This window comes from Lepidochelys kempii, chromosome 16 (genome assembly GCF_965140265.1).
Source record: "Lepidochelys kempii isolate rLepKem1 chromosome 16, rLepKem1.hap2, whole genome shotgun sequence".
Classification (NCBI taxonomy): Eukaryota; Metazoa; Chordata; order Testudines; family Cheloniidae; genus Lepidochelys; species Lepidochelys kempii.
In genome coordinates, this window is record NC_133271.1 from 3,392,663 (window position 1) to 3,411,654 (window position 18,992).

The window sequence follows — 18,992 nt, forward strand, 5'->3', positions numbered from 1 at the left end:
TCACATGGGACCTGGGACCGGCAAGCTGTATCTCAGGGTGTAATGGTCCCTTGCTCTCCCGCTCGGAGGGAGGCCACTCATTCCAGTCCTGTTTGGCCAGGATTCCAGTCCGCAGGACAGCCAAGAGCCCACAATAGGGCTGGGCAATCTATAGTCATAGTCAGGCTTTAGCCTGGGTTTGGACGGCTCAAACTGTCGGCCCCGAAACAGTCTATAACTGAGCTGGGGGCCTGGGCTTGAGGAGGCTCAGGCAGCCAACAACAAACAGACTATCAGGGCTGGCTTTAGCCTGGGTGGAGCTCAGGTAGCCAGCAAACAGTTTATAAGGGAGCTGGTAAGGGAGGCTCCTTCTTCAGGGCTAGAGCTTCCCTGAACAATGTAGGGAGTCAGCCACCCCAGGGTGGGGTGACAGGGGGATGCGGGCCCACCCTACTTCACTGCTTCCCAGCTCAGGGCCCTGGCAGGGGCAGCACTGGCTGCCCCTGCGTCGGTGGGGATCCAGCCACAACACGCTGACTGAGCCACACCTGACTCTGCAGCCAGCTGCTCTGTGGCTGCCCCTGGACCACTTCCTGCTTCCCCAGGGTTCGGTACCTGTGGCCTCCAGGCCTCTTCCGGCTCCTTGGGGTACACGGCAGGCACTCCGGGCCAGTCCTTGCCAGCATCTGGGGATCGGGACCAGCCAGGCGTAGGTTCCCCTCTGGGACGTGGCAGAACAGGCAGAGTATCCTCCTCTGCAGGCTCTGCCCCAACTGTGCTGCTGAGCCTGCCTTCCAGCCACGCTCTGGTACTTCCGGTGAGGGGGGCGGGACGATCTAGGCTCTGCCCTCCAAGGGGAGTGTAATGGTCCCTCACTCTCCCACTCGGAGGGAGGCCACTCGGCCTCGGTACACGGGGCTTCCCAAAGGAGCCAAAACTGGGTTTTTATCCCAGCTTCCTTCTGATTGTGTTCTCTTATGCCCTTTTTATTGTAAGGCCTAGTATTTGCCACACTAATACACGACCCCTTCAGTCCTTCCCCTTCAGGCTGGGATGCAGTTAATTATAGCACAGGTAGGGCTAACTGAACAGGTCTCCTAGCCCTTAAAAAGGCAGACTGTGAGAATTCATTGGTCTCAAACCACAGTCTGTGGGGCTCCAAGTGGGCAGGGCTTCCACACTGCCGCCAGACAGCCTTGTTGAGCACATCATACTTCCTGGGAGACAGTCACTGTAGGAAGTGCTGCCCACAATAGAAATTATTGGCAGCCCCTCCTTCAACATCTGATTGACTCAGACCAAGTGTTTAAACAAGGCAGGAGTACCAGAAAGTTATCTGAGAAACAAAGTAGATCCCTGACATGCTGTTGAGACAGACCCTGCCTTGTTCCTGGTCCCTTGCTTGGCTCCTGGTTCCTGCTCCCTTGCCTCATTCCCAGTTTCTGCCTCCTTGCCTTGCCCTCCAGTTCCTGGCTATTGATTCTGGCTTAACCCGTGGCTATTGACTAAGGCCTGACCCTCAGCTCTGGTTCCTAGCTGCTGACTCTGGCTTACCCCTTGGTTCTGGTTCTTGACTATTGATGCCAGTTTAACCTTCAGCTTCAGCTCAGTAGGCTATTGACCCTAGCTTGACCCTAGGCTCTGGTTCCCAGTTATGGAACTTGACATGATCCTTGGCTTGACCACTCAGGACCAACTGCCTATGGCTCTAACTACTGGAACTGAATGCCCATGCCCTGGTTCCTGACAGCTTGCACAGACACCTCCGACATTCTGTGGCCAACACTCCAGCAGGAGTTGGAGGGACTAGGCATTCCATTGTCCCATAGGGGCACCGGATCTGCAGGCACAGGTCGCCCACGTACAAGCAGAGATTTCAGCTCTGTAGGCCCAGGTGCTGCAACTTTTTGCAGAAAACCCTCCACAAGCAACCCATGCATAAGGAGATACATCACACATGGTGTGAGTGATAGCGCCGCTATACAAGCCAGGACCTGTGGTTTGATGGAGACCCCTGAAAATTCCTTAACCAGTGTCTTCATTGTTTCTGCTCCACCCCCAGACCTACCCCCTCGGTCAGGCCAAGGTGGGATTGGTAATTAGTTTCTGACAGGTGAGGCACTGGTTTGGGCCTCCCCCATGCTCCAGCAGAACAGTCCAGCACTGAGCCTTGTCTATGATTTTTTATTACCCTTGGTGCATGTGATCGCTGAAGCTGCCCTGCAGAACTTCACACAGGGACAAGGGCCAGCTGCCTTGTAGGCTGCACATTTCTGATGGCTTGTGGATGACATCAAGTGGAATGAAGTAGCCCAGATCTACCAGACTCAGTGAGGACTCAGTGAAGAGGTTCAGAATGTGTGGAAGCCACCATGGGCCTGGACACCTTCACTGATCTAGCCATCCACATTGACAATGGGCTACAGAAGCAGAGAGAGGAAAAGAGGGGTTCTACCCAGTTCTTGCCCACATCTTGCACTAGCACCCTCGAGCTCATCCCCTGAACACATGCAGGTCAACGTGGACTGCCAACGCTTGACCACCAAGGAGAAGGAGCAACCTTGGCACAAACAAGCTTGCACTACTACTGCGGTGAGTCAGAACACATACTTGCTTCATGCATCATGGACCCCAGCCAGGAAGGGATCAGGAAATGACCAAGCTTGGACTTCATAGTGGGTCTTGGCTTGGGCACAACCACAAAAATACACTCAGGACTGACCCCTGCCCCCAAGTCTTGACAGGCCCACCCAGACATTTCCTGCATCTTCAGGTTCCAAGTTAGCTGTGCCTCCGTGGCAAAACTTGACAGCTGCCATTGCTGTGGGCACTCACTGTTTCCAGGGCTACTGCCAATTTCACAAATTCCAAGACAGCCCAAGCTCTGCAAATCACCATCTGGCAGGAGTCCATACCAGACATTTTGGAAACCAGCAATGGGACACTCTTGTCATTGGAGCCGGTAACCCAGAAGACAAATTGGAGGATTGGGCCAAAAGAAATCTGATGAGGTTCAATAAGGATAAGTACAGGGTCCTGCACTTAGGATGGAAGAATCCAATGCACCGCTACAGACTAGGGACCGAATGGCTAGGCAGCAGTTCTGCAGAAAAGGACCTAGGGGTGACAGTGGACGAGAAGCTGGATATGAGTCAGCAGTGTGCCCTTGTTGCCAAGAAGGCCAATGGCATTTTGGGATGTATAAGTAGGGGCATAGCGAGCAGATCGAGGGACGTGATCGTTCCCCTCTATTCGACATTGGTGAGGCCTCATCTGGAGTACTGTGTCCAGTTTTGGGCCCCACACTACAAGAAGGATGTGGATAAATTGGAGAGAGTCCAGCGAAGGGCAACAAAAATGATTAGGGGTCTAGAACACATGACTTATGAGGAGAGGCTGAGGGAGCTGGGATTGTTTAGCCTGCAGAAGAGAAGAATGAGGGGGGATTTGATAGCTGCTTTCAACTACCTGAAAGGGGGTTCCAAAGAGGATGGCTCTAGACTGTTCTCAATGGTAGCAGATGACAGAACGAGGAGTAATGGTCTCAAGTTGCAGTGGGGAAGGTTTAGATTGGATATTAGGAAAAACTTTTTCACTAAGAGGGTGGTGAAACACTGGAATGCGTTACCTAGGGAGGTGGTAGAATCTCCTTCCTTACAGGTTTTTAAGGTCAGGCTTGACAAAGCCCTGGCTGGGATGATTTAACTGGGAATTGGTCCTGCTTCGAGCAGGGGGTTGGACTAGATGACCTTCAGGGGTCCCTTCCAACCCTGAGATTCTATGATTCTAAGACAGTGCCCCTGGAAGCAATAATTCAGGAACCCCATGTAATCCTGCAGTTCAGTGTGATCTATCCCCGGCATTTCAGCATTGAGCATGTCAGCAGGCCTGCCTCCATAGTAACAGTTGCACGTCCAGGGGTCAGTCCCAGGCAATACTGAGTGCACCTCCACGTGTGCTGGGGCTCACAGCAACTGGCCAAACCAAACCACGCCTGGGTCCGACCCCCCACATTCCTGATAAATACTAGGATTATGCAGGCATCTTCAAAAAAAGAATGTGGACATGTTGCCTCTGCACTGAGACTATGACTTCCCTGTTGTCCTACAACCTGGGGTGAAGGTTCCCTATGGCCATATTTACACGATGTCCGAACCAGAACCAGTAGCTCCTTTTGCAAATATTCAAGAAAACCTGGCCCAAGGGTTTATTTGCTTCTCAACATTTCCCGCAGGGACCCTGGCCTTCTTCGCAAAGAAGACAGACAGGACTCTGCACCTCTTTAGAGACTATGAGGCTTTGAACCAATGGATAATTTGGAACTGGTACCCTCCGTCCTTAATCTCTGACTTGCTGGATGATGTAAGATACTCATGGATATTCACCGAACAAGACCTCTGGTAGGCATACAATCTAATACACATCTAGACCAGGGATAAATGGAAGGCTGCTTTGCGAACTTGTTACAGATACTTTGAATACCTGGTAATATTCTTTGGACTGAACATTTGGTAATGTCCCTGTGATCTTGCAACACTTCATCAATGATGTATTTAGGGACATTCTGGATCAATAAATTGTTGTCTATTTAGATTATATTTGTCTTTTTGGAGAATCCAGGGCAGCACAAACACCACATCAGGACCGGCCAGGAGAGGTAGCAGCAGCATAGTCTATATACAAAACTGGAAAAGTGAACCTTCAACCAATCCTCTGCAGAGCTTTTGGGGTACATGCGCTCTGCATGAAGCCAAATAAGATGAAAGCTGTCTACAACTAGGAGTACTTGGGAAGTGCAGTGTTTCCTACATTTCACCAATTTCTATCACCACTTCATTCCAGGGTTCTCACAGTGAACAGTTGGCTTGACATCCCTCCTCTGCAAGACTGTCAAATTTGTTTGGTTATCTGAGGCTCACGAAGCCTTCAAACAGCTCAAAATCAGCTTCACCACTGCTCCTATTTAGGTGCATCCTGATTCAGTTAGAGAGTTCTTAGTGGAAGCCGATGCATCTAATGTGACCATATAGGTCACACTCTCTCAGATGCACGGGCCCCAGCACCTGCTGCACATAACACTCATGGAAGCTAAAACACACAGAAAAAAAGTACAAAATCCTCTATAAGGAATTGCTTGCGATTAAATCCACATTTGAAGAGTGGAGTCACTGCCTAAAGGCAATGGATTGCACCCTCAGCAAGTTCACGGATGACACTAAGATGGGGGGAGAGGTAGATACACTGGAGGGTAGGGATAGGTCCAGAGGGACCTAGAAAAATTGGAGTATTGGGTCAAAAGAAATCTGATGAGGTTCAACAAGGACAAGTGCAGAGTACTGCACTTAGGATGGAAGAATCCCATGCACTGCTACAGGCTGGGGACCGACTGGCTAAGCGGCAGTTCTACAGAAATGGACCTGGGGATTACAGTGGACAAGAAGCTGGATATGAGTCAACAGTGTGCCCTTGTTGCCAAGAAGGCTAACGGCATATTGGGCTGCAATAGTAGAAGCACTGCCAGCAGATCGAGCGAAGCTCTTTTTTTTGTTAACTATGTTAACTACCAGCAGCCTCCCCAAACCCGTCAGCTACCAACTTAGTTTAAGGATCCACCACATTCCAGAACTAACGGGGCATGTCAAGGACATTAAGAAGACTGCCGGAGACAGGAGGAACTGATCTTTTATGTAGGCCAGAAGATCTGGTTATCTGCTAAGCATTGCAACATGGGCAGGCCATCTCTCAAGCTAGACCACCAATTGCTTGGACCCTATATATTTATCAGAAAATCAACTGTTGCTTTCAAACTCCACAACCTCAAATTGTACCCAGTCTTCCATATTTCCCTCTTGAAAGCACCCACTGAAAATCTCTTCCCTGACTGAACACAGCCATCACCTTACTAGTTCCAGTTCAGGGCAACGAGGCGTCTGAGGATTGGGCTCCAGATTATTGTGGTACCTCGTAGACTGGGAAGGCTATGGCCCCAAAGAGTAGTACTGGGAGCCTGCCAGTAACATTCATGCCCCTGAACTTGTAAAAGACTTTCACTAATGTCACCCACAAAAACCTGGCATGACAATCTTTTGTCACCGTCTTTTGTAGGTGACAAATCTGAGAAATTCTCACAGATTAAAGTGTCACTAGAGGAGGTTTTGGAATTAATTGAGAAACTTAACAGTAACAAGTCACCGGGACCAGATGGCATTCACGCAAGAGTATTGAAAGAACTCAAATGTGAAATTGCAGAACTATTAACTATGGTCTGTAACCTGTCCTTTAAATCAGCTACTGTACCCAATGACTGGGAGATAGCTAATGTAACGCCAGTATTTAAGAAGGGCTCTAGAGGTGATCCTGGTAATTACAGACCAGTAAGTCTAACATTAGTACCGGGCATATTAGTTGAAACAATAGTAAAAAATAAAATTGTCAGGCACATAGAAGATCATATTTTATTAGTGTTCTTTGAAGGGGTCAAACAACATGTGGACAAGGGGGATCCAGTGGACATAGTATACTTAGATTTCCAGAAAGCCTTTGACAAGGTCCCTCACCAAAGGCTCTTCTGTAAATTAAGTTGTCATGGGATAAGAGGGAAGATCCTTTCATGGATTGAGAACTGATTAAAAGACCAGGAACAAAGGGTACGAATAAATGGTAAATTTTCAGAATGGAGAGGGGTAACTAGTGATGTCAGTCCTAGGACCAATCCTATTCAACTTATTCATAAATGATCTGGAGAAGGGGGTAAACAGTGAGATGGCAAAGTTTGCAGATGCTCAAGATAGTTAAGACCAAAGCAGATTGTGAAGAACTTCAAAAAGATCTCACAAAACTAAATGATTAGGCAACAAAATGGCAAATGAAATTTAATGGGGATAAATGTAAAGTAATGCACATTGGAAAAAATAATCCCAACTATACATACAATATGATGGGGGCTAATTTAGCTACAACTAATCAGGAGAAAGATCTTGGAATCATCGCGGATAGTTCTCTGAAGACGTCCACGCAGTGTGCAGCGACAGTCAAAAAAGCAAACGGGATGTTAGGAATCATTAACAAAGGGATTGAGAATAAGACAGAGAATATCTTATTGCCCTTATATAAATCCACGGTATGCCCACACCTTGAATACTGTGTACAGATGTGGTCTCCTCATGTCAAAAAAGATATACTGTCATTAGAAAAACTTCAGAGAAGGGCAACTAAAATGATTAGGGGTTTGAAATGGGTCCCACATGAGGAGAGATTAAAGAGGCTAGAACTTTTCAGCTTGGAAAAGAGGAGACTAAGGATGGGGATATGATAGAGGTTTATAAAATCATGAATGGGGTGGAGAAAGTGAATAAGGAAAAGTATTTACTTGTTCCCATAATATAAGAACTAGGGGCCAACAAATGAAATTAATGGGTAGCAGGTTTAATAAAACTAAAAGGAAGTTCTTCTTCACTCAGCGCACAGTCAACCTGTGGAATTCCTTGTCTGAGGAGGTTATGAAGGCTAGGACTATAACAGGGTTTAAAAGAGAACTGGATAAATTCATGGAGGTTAAATCCATAAGTGGCTATTAGCAGGATGGGTAAGGAATGGTGTCCCTAGCCTCTGTTTGTCAGAGGGTGGACATGGATGGCAGGAGAGAGATCACTAGATCATTACCTGTTAGGTTCACTCCCTCTGGGACACCTGGGATTGGCCACTGTTGGTAGACAGGATACTGAACTGGATGGACCTTTGGTCTGAACCATTATGGCCTTTGTGTTCAGTGCCCCAGGGCACACCTGAAGAGGGGCAATGTAAGGATTCATGGGACTTGAAACCACATCTGCTGGAGGCCAAGCAGGTGGCCCTTCCACACTGCCAGAAGGCATCCCAGGAGACCAGTCACTGTGGGGAGTGCCACCCACGGTACTGACGACTGGCAGCCCCACCCTATATCTCTGATTGTCCCAGACCTACTATTTAAGCCTGAAGGGAGTTCCAGGAAGTTGTATGTGCACCAATCCAGATCCCTGAACTGCTGCTGAGACAGACCCCTAATCATTCTTGCTTTCTTGCCTCATTTATGGTTCCTAGCTATTGACTCCAGCTTAACCCTTGGCTACAGCTCCTGGCTATTGACTCCAGATTGATCCTAGGCTCCAGACCCCAGCTACCAACTCACCTGCTTCAGGCTCCACCACCTAAAGCTCTAACCACTGGACTTTACTGCCCATGCCCTGATTCTGGACACAGGCTATCCTGTTACATACAGGCTCTGCCACACATGCCATTGGTATAAGGGCCTCAACAGCAGGCTTATTATGCCCCATCACTCTTTTTAATCTGGTAGCAGTAATTAGTGTGCACTGACACTCCTATCCTGAAGCCTGCAGCAGGGCATAGGTCAAACCCATGAATCTTCTTAGCCCCAAAGTGGGGTTCAACCTACCACCCTGCCTCATCAGACCTGCAGCAGGAATGACCCATCCTCCTCTCCCCTCTGGAGTCTTTAACCACAAAGTTCACGCAGTGTTCCTTAAAAAATGAAAAACAGTCTCATCAGAGGAAACTTTATAAATTGCAGACTGACTTAGCTCACCCTCCCTTTCACAATGCTAAGCTCTGGCCTTTCTCTGACCACCCCACTTCTCACAGGTGTCAAGATGACAAACATTTTCCAAGGAATAGTTCTTCTGCAGAAAAGGACCTAGGGGTTACAGTGGACGAAAAGCTGGATATGAGTCAACAGTGTGCCGTTGTTGCCAAGAAGGCCAATGGCATTTTGGGATGTATATGTAGGGGCATTGCCAGCACATCGAGGGATGTGATTGTTCCCCTCTATTCGACATTGGTGAGGCCTCATCTGGAGTACTGTGTCCAGTTTTGGGCCCCACACTACAAGAAGGATGTGGAAAAATTGGAAAATGTCCAGCGGAGGGCAACAAAAATGGTTAGGGGACTGGAACACATGACTTATGAGGAGAGGCTGAGGGGAGGCTGAGGGAACTGGGATTGTTTAGTCTGCAGAAGAGAAGAATGAGGGGGGATTTGATAGCTGCTTTCAACTACCTGAAAGGGGGTTCCAAAGAGGATGGCTCTAGACTGTTCTCAGTGGTAGCAGATGACAGAACGAGGAGTAATGGTCTCAAGTTGCAGTGGGGGAGGTTTAGGTTGGATATTAGGAAAAACTTTTTCACTAGAAAGGTGGTGAAACACTGGAATGCATTACCTAGGGAGGTGATGGAATCTCCTTCCTTAGAAGTCTTTAAGGTCAGGCTTGACAAAGCCCTGGCTGGGATGATTTAGTTGGGGATTGGTCCTGCTTTGAGCAGGGGGTTGGATTAGATGACCTCCTGAGGTCCCTTCCAACCCTAATATTGTATGATTCTATGAAATAAGCTGAATGGTATGGTCCACATCATGGAGCACATTTCTCTATACAGCTCTTCAGGGATACTTCAGCTAATGGAGTGCAGGGGCAAACAACATTTTAGCAGAGGGCTCCCAGCTGTGGAACATGTCACTAGGGATCAGGAGGTGTCTATCTAGGGACCTGAATGGCTTTCCATTGTAAGTATTTAAAAATAGAAGAAACTATAGCAAACTCTCTTTTCTTCCTTCTTTCCTTCCTTCCCAGCCCTTATGAGAAAAATAGCTGGAGCGTGCACATACATATGAGCATGGGTGAATTTAAACCTTACCGAGGGAAGGATAATGCAAAGAGATGAATTTGCATTTCTTTCCTAATTCAGTGGGTCCTGTGGTCATTCTTACCTATTGGGGGAATTAGTTCCACAACCTAGGTCTTGCTCCTGTGACAGTTCTGTCTTCTGCATTCAGGAGCCTCCCACTATTTATTACTTGATGGTTTCACTGTTCCCATGGAACACACCTTTTGCAGGAGGCTGTGGCTGTGGAAGGGGAGGTGATCTCTTAGGTACCTAGGGCCAATCCAATGGAGGACTTTCATTACCTTGAGCTGACCTTAAATGGGCAGCCAGGTTGTATTGCGACTAGCTGGAGCTTTCTCAGGACTCATTATCAGATATAGTCAGTAGAAACAATTGAGCCCAAAGGTCACAAATGGGAATCACTGTGATCAGCTCTGTTTCTGATAGAATGTCAGCAATCCTGAAGCTTAGCCGGTGCAAATATTAGCATGTCCTTGTATGCACTTAGGAGGCAGTATGGGTGACGCTAGACTGAGCAATCAATGGCGAGTAATCTGCTATTCCTGAGTGTAGACAATGCCCAAGTCATGTTAGAGTCTCAAGAAAACAGTGTGATTATTAGTTCAGGAAGGAAAATACATTACCAATATCCAGAGGCTGATCGGAATGTGTTCGAAGAGGAGGTTGCTGTTTTCTTCGTACTATCTCCACTATCAGGGATGAGGAAAGATGCTCAAATTCCTTCATCATTATTACCTGATTAAAATGTGACTCTTTAACCACAAAGTTCAGGCAGTGTTCCTTAAAAAGCGAAAAACAGTCTCATCTGAGGAAATTCTGTAATTTTATACAGAACAGAAGAAAAACCATTACAAAGCATCCATTCCAAAATCCCCACTGAAGATTCCCAACAGTATTAACCATGAGAAGAGAACTCAATGGTTTTTCACCAGAATCCTGAGAAATCAGTATCACGTGATAGCATAATCTTGGTTATTCTTTCTGATATTAAATACAAAAAGCTTTGTCAATGCAACATTATTTATGCATAAAATTAAGCACTCAAAATGGAATGCCCAAGTTAAGGCTGAATGCACAACCTTGCCTCTACCCACATAAGTGTATGTGTGATGACACACTGTGCTTACACAATCAAGTAATCTCTCAAATGATGCTATATTTGACATCACACATTTTTATTCCAAACCTTTAGTTCAGATGTGTAGCATCTTGTAACATATTCATCCGTGTATAAAGAATGATATCTTACGGTAACCATAGTTCTTAAAAAGAAAAGGAGGACTTGTGGCACCTTACAGACTAACCAATTGCCACAAGTCGTCCTTTTCTTTTTGTGAATACAGACTAACACGGCTGCTACTCTGAAACCTGTCATAGTTCTTAAAGAGGTGTTGTCCACCTAGATTTCACTTCCGGGGCACATGCACCCTGTATGTGTGAAATTTGATTCTTTCTGGCCAACAGTATCCATTGTCTGTGCCCTGGACATTCTCATGCCTCACACCTGAGGACATACAATACGTCTACAATGCAATGATAAACTCACAGAATTGAGTCTCAGAGCCTGGATCAACTGACTCAGGCTTATGGGGTTCCAGCTGCGGGACTAGAAGTGGCAGTGCAGACATTCAGGATCAGACTAGAGCCCAGGCCTCCCCTCTTACAGAGTCTCAGAGCAAAGGCTCTAGCCCAGGCCCAAACTTCTACCCTGCAATTTTATAGCCCCGCAGCCCGAGCCCCATGAGCCTAATTCAGGGGTCTTTTATTGCAGTGTAAATGTACCCATAAAGGACAGAGTAGGCCTAATGATCCCTCAGTTCCTTTGCCAATACACAATCCCAGAAGAGCAGGAAACAGTAGATACAGAAAGGAAGTGGATTGTGTAAGCCATGTGAATAACACACCTTGAAGGTGTGTTACAAGGTAAATAACTGTTCCTTCTTCTTCAAGTGACTGTCCACACAGATTCCACTTCTGATGACTATCAAGCAGTGACCTTACTATGGGTTCTTGGAGTCCTAATTAAATAATGAATGCAAGACAGCTCTACCAAAGTGGGAGTCTGATCTTGAAGTTTCAACTAAGGACGAGTCATGGTAAAAGTGTGGACTGATCCGCACATCACTGACGTGCAAATTTTGAAATAGGGATGTTTCATATAGAAGCTGAAGAAACCGCCTGAGCTCTGGTGGAATGAGCTCTCATGAGCATGGGTGAATGTGACCCAAGGCACACATGTATTCACATCCTAAGCATTACTGCAATAACATTTGTACAAAACATGCCTTGAAAGCTAACACCACCCTGGTCAATAATATAATTGTGAACATAGGTGCTGACTCCTTGGGTGCTCCGGGCTGGAGGACCCATGGGGAAAAATTAGTGGGTGCTCCGCATCTACCAGCAGCCAACCTCCCCAATCCTCACCTCCTTCTCCTCCCCCCACCCAAGTGCACTGCGTCCCTGCTCCTTCCCCTCCCTCCCAGCACTTCCAGCCTGCCCGTCGCCTAACAGGTGTTTGGCGGTGCTAAGGACTTTCCGGGAGGGGGAAGAATGGGGATGTGGCACGCTCTGGGGAGGAGGCCGAGAAGAGGCAGGGCAGGGGTGGGTACTTGGTGGAAGGGGGTGGAATGGGGGTGGGGCAAGGGCGGTGCAGGGGTGGGAAGAAGCAGGGCCAGGGGGTCGAGCACCCACTGGGCAGAGGGGAAGTGGTTACATATGTTTGTGAAACATATGTAACATTATATATGAAATTATAAATGTTCTCTATAACGTTATTAGAGCATGTTTAAGACCAGATGGTCTAGCCCAGGTAAAGCCAATAAACCAATTTGTCTTAGACTAACAAATTTGTTTAGCCTTAGTTTACATATTAGCACTAAACAAAGCCATCAAGCTAAATCGAGTGGGGGTTATCCTGAGACTGAACTCAGGAGACAGAACTAACATAGTTCTTGCATCCCTGAGAGAGACAGGAGACTGAATCATGGAAGTCAACGAATAGCTATGCAGGTGGTGTCGGAGAGAAGGCTTTGGATTCTTTGACCATGAGATGGTGTTCCAAGAAGGAGGAGTGCTAGGCAGAGACGGGCTCCACCTAATGAAGAGAGGGAAGAGCATCTTCGCGAGCAGGCTGGCTAACCTAGTGAGGAGGGCTTTAAACTAGGTTCACCGGGGGAAGGAGACCAAAGCCCTGAGGTAAGTGTGGAAGTGGGATACCGGGAGGAAGCACGAGCAGGAGTGTGTGAGAGGGGAGGGCTCCTGCCTCACACTGAGAAAGAGGGGCGATCAGCGGGTTATCTCAAGTGCCTATATACAAATGCACAAAGCCTGGGAAACAAGCAGGGAGAACTGGAAGTCCTGGCAAAGTCAAGGAATTATGATGTGATTGGAATAACAGAGACTTGGTGGGATAAATCCCATGACTGGAGTACTGTCATGGACGGATATAAGCTGTTCAGGAAGGACAGGCAGGGCAGAAAAGGTGGGGGAGTTGCACTGTATGTAAGAGAGCAGTATGACTGCTCAGAGTTCCGGTATGAAACTGCAGAAAAACCTGAGAGTCTCTGGATTAAGTTTAGAAGTGTGAGCACCAAGGGTGATGTCGTGGTGGGAGTCTGCTATAGACCACCGGACCAGGGGGATGAGGTGGACGAGGCTTTCTTCAGGCAACACGCAGAAGCTACTAGATCACACGCCCTGGTTCTCATGGGAGACTTCAATCACCCTGATGTCGGCCGGGAGAGCAATACAGTGGTGCACAGACAATCCAGGAAGTTTTTGGAAAGTGTAGGGGACAATTTCCTGGCGCAAGTGCTGGAGGAACCAACTAGGGGCAGAGCTCTTCTTGACCTGCTGCTCACAAACCGGGAAGAATTAGTAGGGGAAGCAAAAGTGGATGGGTACCTGGGAGGCAGTGACCATGAGATGGTCGAGTTCAGGATCCTGACACAAGGAAGAAAGGAAAGCAGCAGAATACGGACCCTGGACTTCAGAAAAGCAGACTTCTTCTGAAGTAACCAAGTTGGGCAAAGGCAAAGTGAGCCTTGTGGGCTGCTGGCTGGCTGTTGGGGTCAAAGCTCTGGACAAAAGCTGCACAGTCACAAGACACCCAGGGTTAAAAGGCAGATATTGATCAAACCCCTGTCTGGCCTGAGTGAACCCCAAAACATCCAAGTGAAATCTACCCTAGCTACTTCATAACAGGATCTAATATAGTTAGTTATCTATTTGGACAACCTTTGGGTGGAAGTGGCTTGAACCTTAACCCTATCTGAAAAGGCTACACACAGTCTGTGGGATCTTGTGAAGGATGTGATCCCATCCAGGTAGTATGTTAGAGCCCTACTATGTCAAAAGGTGTGCCATTTGGCTTCCCCCTGGTGTGAGAGTAGCACTTGAGGGAGAAAACTGGGCAGGGAAGCAACTGATTTAAATAAAAATCAGAAACAACATTAGGCAGGAATTTGGAGTGAGGCCTATCTTTATGGAATGTCATGTCAGGTGGACCATCCATAAGGGCTTGCATGTCCCCTAACCTATGAGTTGATGTAAGCAGTGTGGAAGTATAACATTATATAAGTATAGCGTTGTATAAGGGAACATGCTGGATACATTGTATATGAGAGGGCATGCCAAAACATGTTACAAAGTATCTGAGGGAGCACATGTAGGGACAGTTAGCTTTTGAATGGAGAAGCAATTAAGACAGAGCCAGCAAGTCTAAGAAGCAGGCATCAGAATGGAAGGTGTGAAGGGCAATTAGTTAAGTTAACTGGAAGCTGTTAAAGGAGATTGTTAAGGGTGGCAGGTAATTGAAGATACGTGACTGGTCTCAGGGATCTCGAAGGGTGGTGACTAAAATCTTTTTTCTTCTTTTGTCTGTAACTTCTCTGTAACTTGTTCTCCAAAAACAGTATAAATTAAGAGACACAAGCCCCACTCTAAATGTATTAGCAGAGCAGCTTTGCTAATAAAACAGAGTGGTCTGATAAATTGTGAGTCTGAGTCAAACTTTGACAGCAGTCTTCATAGACAGTTGATCAAAAAAGCAGGTTGCTTGTGGCTAAAAAGGAGGTCCCACTAAACAGTTAACACTGTGTTGAGGTCCCAGGAAGGAGGAGCCCCTTGGTCTGGGTGGAAAAACATGAATAAAACCCTTACGGAATCTAGCAACTGTAGGGTGGGAAGATACAGTATAACCCTGAATTGAGGATGGTATGCAGCTATTACTGCTAAATGTACTCTTATGGATCTGATGGATGGCCCCAAATGTGTTAGAGCTAGCAGACAGTCCTGAGTAGCAGAAAGAGGAATTGACAAGGGAAATGTTTTGGAGCCCAAATAGAAAACCTCTTCCATTTTGTTTCATTTCTCAGTATAGTAGAGGTTTTTCTGCTATGTACCAAACTGTCCTGGACTTCATTTGAACAGCTCCTTTCAAAGGCAGTTAATCAGCCAACAACCACACTGTCAGATGTAATGATGAAAGAGGTGAAAGATCTCACTTCTGTTTTGCAAAATCATGTCAGATAGAACAAGTGGTGTGTTGATAGGTTCATCAGCTCAGAGTATCAGAGCTGTCTGGGCCACGCTGGGTCTAGCATAGTAACTGAGGCTGAACCTTGTCCGAGTTCCCTCAGGATCCCTGGTATTAAATGAATTGGCAGAAGGCATACATGAGCCCCTCTGCCTATGAGACTACAGAAAGCCTGGACTCAAAACCCCTCTGGAGCAGAACACACGGCATTTCTTGTTCTGATCTGTGGCATATATGTCTATTTCTGGACACCATATTGCAAGGGACCATTAAAGGTGAATTGGCCTGTTAACAACCCTTCAGTCATGGGGGGAAAGGCCGGGGGGAGGCAACTTGTCAGAGAAGTTGTTAGTGGGTTGTTGGTGAGATTGTTGTAATAAGCCATAAATCTAGAGTCCTATTTAGTCCATGATTTTTAGGGTCTAGCAAAGTTATAAATTTAAGCTCCCAGTAGTCTCTTTTGAAGATGTGAAGATTTCCTGAGAAGTCAGATAGAGTGATCATTTTCTGAAAAGTGTTCACCCACGTGGTGTTTTTTTCTTTTTTTATGATTTTTCTGTTAGCTCATTCGAGAGCACAGTACCCGTCTGGTTTCACTCACATAGTTGTTACTGGGGCATTTAGTGCACCAGATAAGGTATGCCACATGTTGCAGGACTCTCAGATCTTGAAAGGTGTATTGGGGAGGGGGTGTCAATCATCGTAGCCATGGAGATATGTCTACAGGTTTTGCATCTGTTGTTCTGGCAGGGGTCTGGTAAAGATTTGAATTGATGTGTCCTGGTCTGTGGGGAGCTTGCTTCTAATGATGATTTTGGAGAAGCTGCGGGGGTGTTTGAAGGCCAGAAGAGGGGTTCAGAAAAGATTTCTTTCAGAATGTGGACCCCATAGAGTATGGGTTGTGAATATTTAATGCTATCTTATATGGGTTCCAGTGTGGGATGGTAAGTGACAACTACTGGTGTGCAGTCAGAGGGGGTTTTATTTCTGTATTGAAGCAGGTTCTCTCGGGGTATTTGTATGGCCTGTTCCATGATGCAATCTACTTCTCTGGTGGAATGTCCTTGTTTGGTGAAGGCAGTTTTAAGTGTGTTAAGGTTTACATCCCACTGTAGTACTTAGTGAAGAGCTTCTCCCATCAGCGTAGGTACTCCACCTCCAGAGAGGCGATAGCTATGTTGACGGGAGAAGCCCGTACTGTTTACACCCAGATTAAGCAGGTCCCTTTTCCCTGGGTAAGGTAACAGGCAGTTCCAGAACAATCAGGAACTTGCTGGAACCAATTAAGGCAGGCAGGCTAATTAGGACACCTGGAGCCATCAACCGATACATGAGGGGACTACCGCCAGACCTTTGTGTCTGGGTAAGCCAGAATGAACCCTCCACCTATGACGAGGTTGTTGCACCAGTAGAGAGGCAAAGGACGGCAAGGGAACTGACCCAACCACTTAAGGTTAAAGCATCTTAAGGCACCCTGGGTTAAACAAGCAGCACCAAGCCCCAAAGCTTGGGCAACTGGGCCCCCAGGAGGGCCTAGTGGAAAAAGAGAGAGGCTGAAGACCCATCAGAAGCCGCAAACAGTTGGAGCACTGAGGGGAAAGAGGATAGTATCATTAGACTGCCCAAACCGAGAGACTGGGCAATGCCTAGGGCCCCATACAGATGTTACACCTGAGGGAGTGGGGACACATAGCTGCACAGTGTCCCAATGCCGAGGAGCCTATGCAGTGTAACCTGGGGAACTGGGCAGACACATGCTCCCTAATTCACCTGGTGGGGGTTGCACTAACCCTGCATATATACACCAGACCAGTAAAACTAAATGTGGCAGAAACCACGGCACTAGTTGATTTGGGGAGTGCTATCACGCTTATTTCAGGGAAGCTTGTGAAGTGTTGTCATCTGCTGCAGGTAAAGCGCACTGGGGTGACATGCGTCCATGGGACAGTTATTACCCCACCATCCCAGTAAAAATTGAAATCCAGGAGAACACTACTGAGGTAGCAGCAGGTGTAGTCCCTAAACTCCCATACCCGGTGCTCATAGGGAGGGACTTTCCAGGGTTTGGAGACTTACTCCCAGTAGGGGGACTGGAGAAAGGGGGAAACCCTGAAGTTAGTGAGACATCCATAGTAGACTGTCAACCCCCAATCTTCTCTGAAATATCCCCAGATTTGTTCTCCACTCCCAGGCAGGATAGAAAGAAGAAAAGGGAAAGAAGGGCAGCAAAGGCCTTGGGAACCCGAATACTGACCCAAAGCCAGAGGGTCGCTCTCTTAGGTAGGCGGACACGAGCAGCTGAAAAGGAGGCCACCCAGGAGGGAGACGCACCCACGTCTGACCCCCACCCTAATGCCTTTGACCCAGTAGAGGTGACAGAGACTGGCCCCCTAGATCTCGGGCAGATCAGCCCCAGGAGAGAAAATTTTGGACGGGACCAGGCTGAAGACCCAAGGTATGACAACATTAGGAAGGAGGTGACCGAAATAGATGGGGTCCCCATGGAAGGGAAAACCCAGGGACCAGGACCCTACTTCATGATGAAGAAGGATCTCTTGTACTGGGTCGCACCAGTACAGGGGCAGAAGGTACAGCAGATCCTAGTACCTCAAAAACACCAGAATGCTGTATTACATCTTGCCCATAGTCATCTTTTTGGGGGGCATTTGGGGGCAGAGAAGACCCTGGCATGGGTCGTGCGACGCTTCTTCTGGCCCGGAGTACACGAAGAAGTGCGGAGGTACTGTGCATCCTGCCCAGAGTGTCAGCTGCACAGTCCCCATCCCCACTTGAGGGCACCTTTAGTACCCCTTCCCATCATAGAGGTCCCCTTCGAGCGAATAGCCATGGACCTAGTGGGACTCCTGGAGAAGACAGCCTGGGGCCACCTATACTTCTTGTTTTGGACTATGCTACTCGCTAACCAGAAGCCATCGCCCTGCGGAGCACGGCCTCTAAAATGATAGCCAAAGAGCTGGTGGGGATCTTTGCCCGAGTGGGGCTACTAAAGGAGATATTAACAGACCAAGGAACCCCATTCATGTCGAAGCTAATGAAGGACCTCTGTACCCTGCTCCATATACGTACCCTGAGAACTTCAGTCTATCATCCACAGACCAATGGGCTGGTAGAAAGGTTTAACCGAACCCTCAAGGCTATGATACAGAAGGTGGTAAGTCGGGACAGGAAGGTTTGGGACACCCTACTACCTTACCTTATGTTCGCCATATGGGAGGTATCTCAGGCCACAACTGGTTTTCCCCCTTTGAGTTATTATACGGGTGCCACCCCTGTGGCATACTAGATATCGCCAAAGAGATCTGGGAAGAGGAACCCAATGTGGGGAGAAATATAATTGAACATGTATTGCAGATGCGAGACCAGATAGCCAGGGTCACCCCTTTTGTACAGGAACATTTGGAAAAGGCGCAGGATGCCCAGCGAACCCATTATAATCACCAGGCAAAAGTCCGACAGTTCCAACCAGGGGAATCGGGTGATGGTGTTGGTACCCACGGCAGAAAGCAAGCTTTTGGCCCGATGGCAGGGGCCCTATGAGGTGGTTGAACCCATTGGGGAAGTAACCTACAAGATGCGGCAGCCAGGACACTGGAAACAAGAACAGATTTATCACATCAACCTCTTGAAACCTTGGCACCAGCAAGAGGCATGTGTAGTGGCCCAAGAGGCCCCGAACCAGGGAAATAACCTACATGTGCAGGTAGATATAGGCAGATATCACCTGATCTGACACCGAACCAGAAGGAGCTAACTAAGATGGTATCAGGATGTGTTTT

The 18,992-nt window shown here is 47.6% G+C and overlaps 1 protein-coding gene across 1 annotated transcript in view; it reads right to left on the reverse strand.

The window, feature by feature from the left end:
- Positions 1 to 18,992, reverse strand: part of LOC140899221 (leucine-zipper-like transcriptional regulator 1) — a 51,527-nt gene that overhangs the window by 26,088 nt on the left and 6,447 nt on the right. The window contains exon 3 of the mRNA XM_073314298.1: positions 10,280 to 10,436. Coding sequence (XP_073170399.1) covers positions 10,280 to 10,436 — 157 coding nt within the window. The remainder of the gene's footprint in view (positions 1 to 10,279; positions 10,437 to 18,992) is intronic.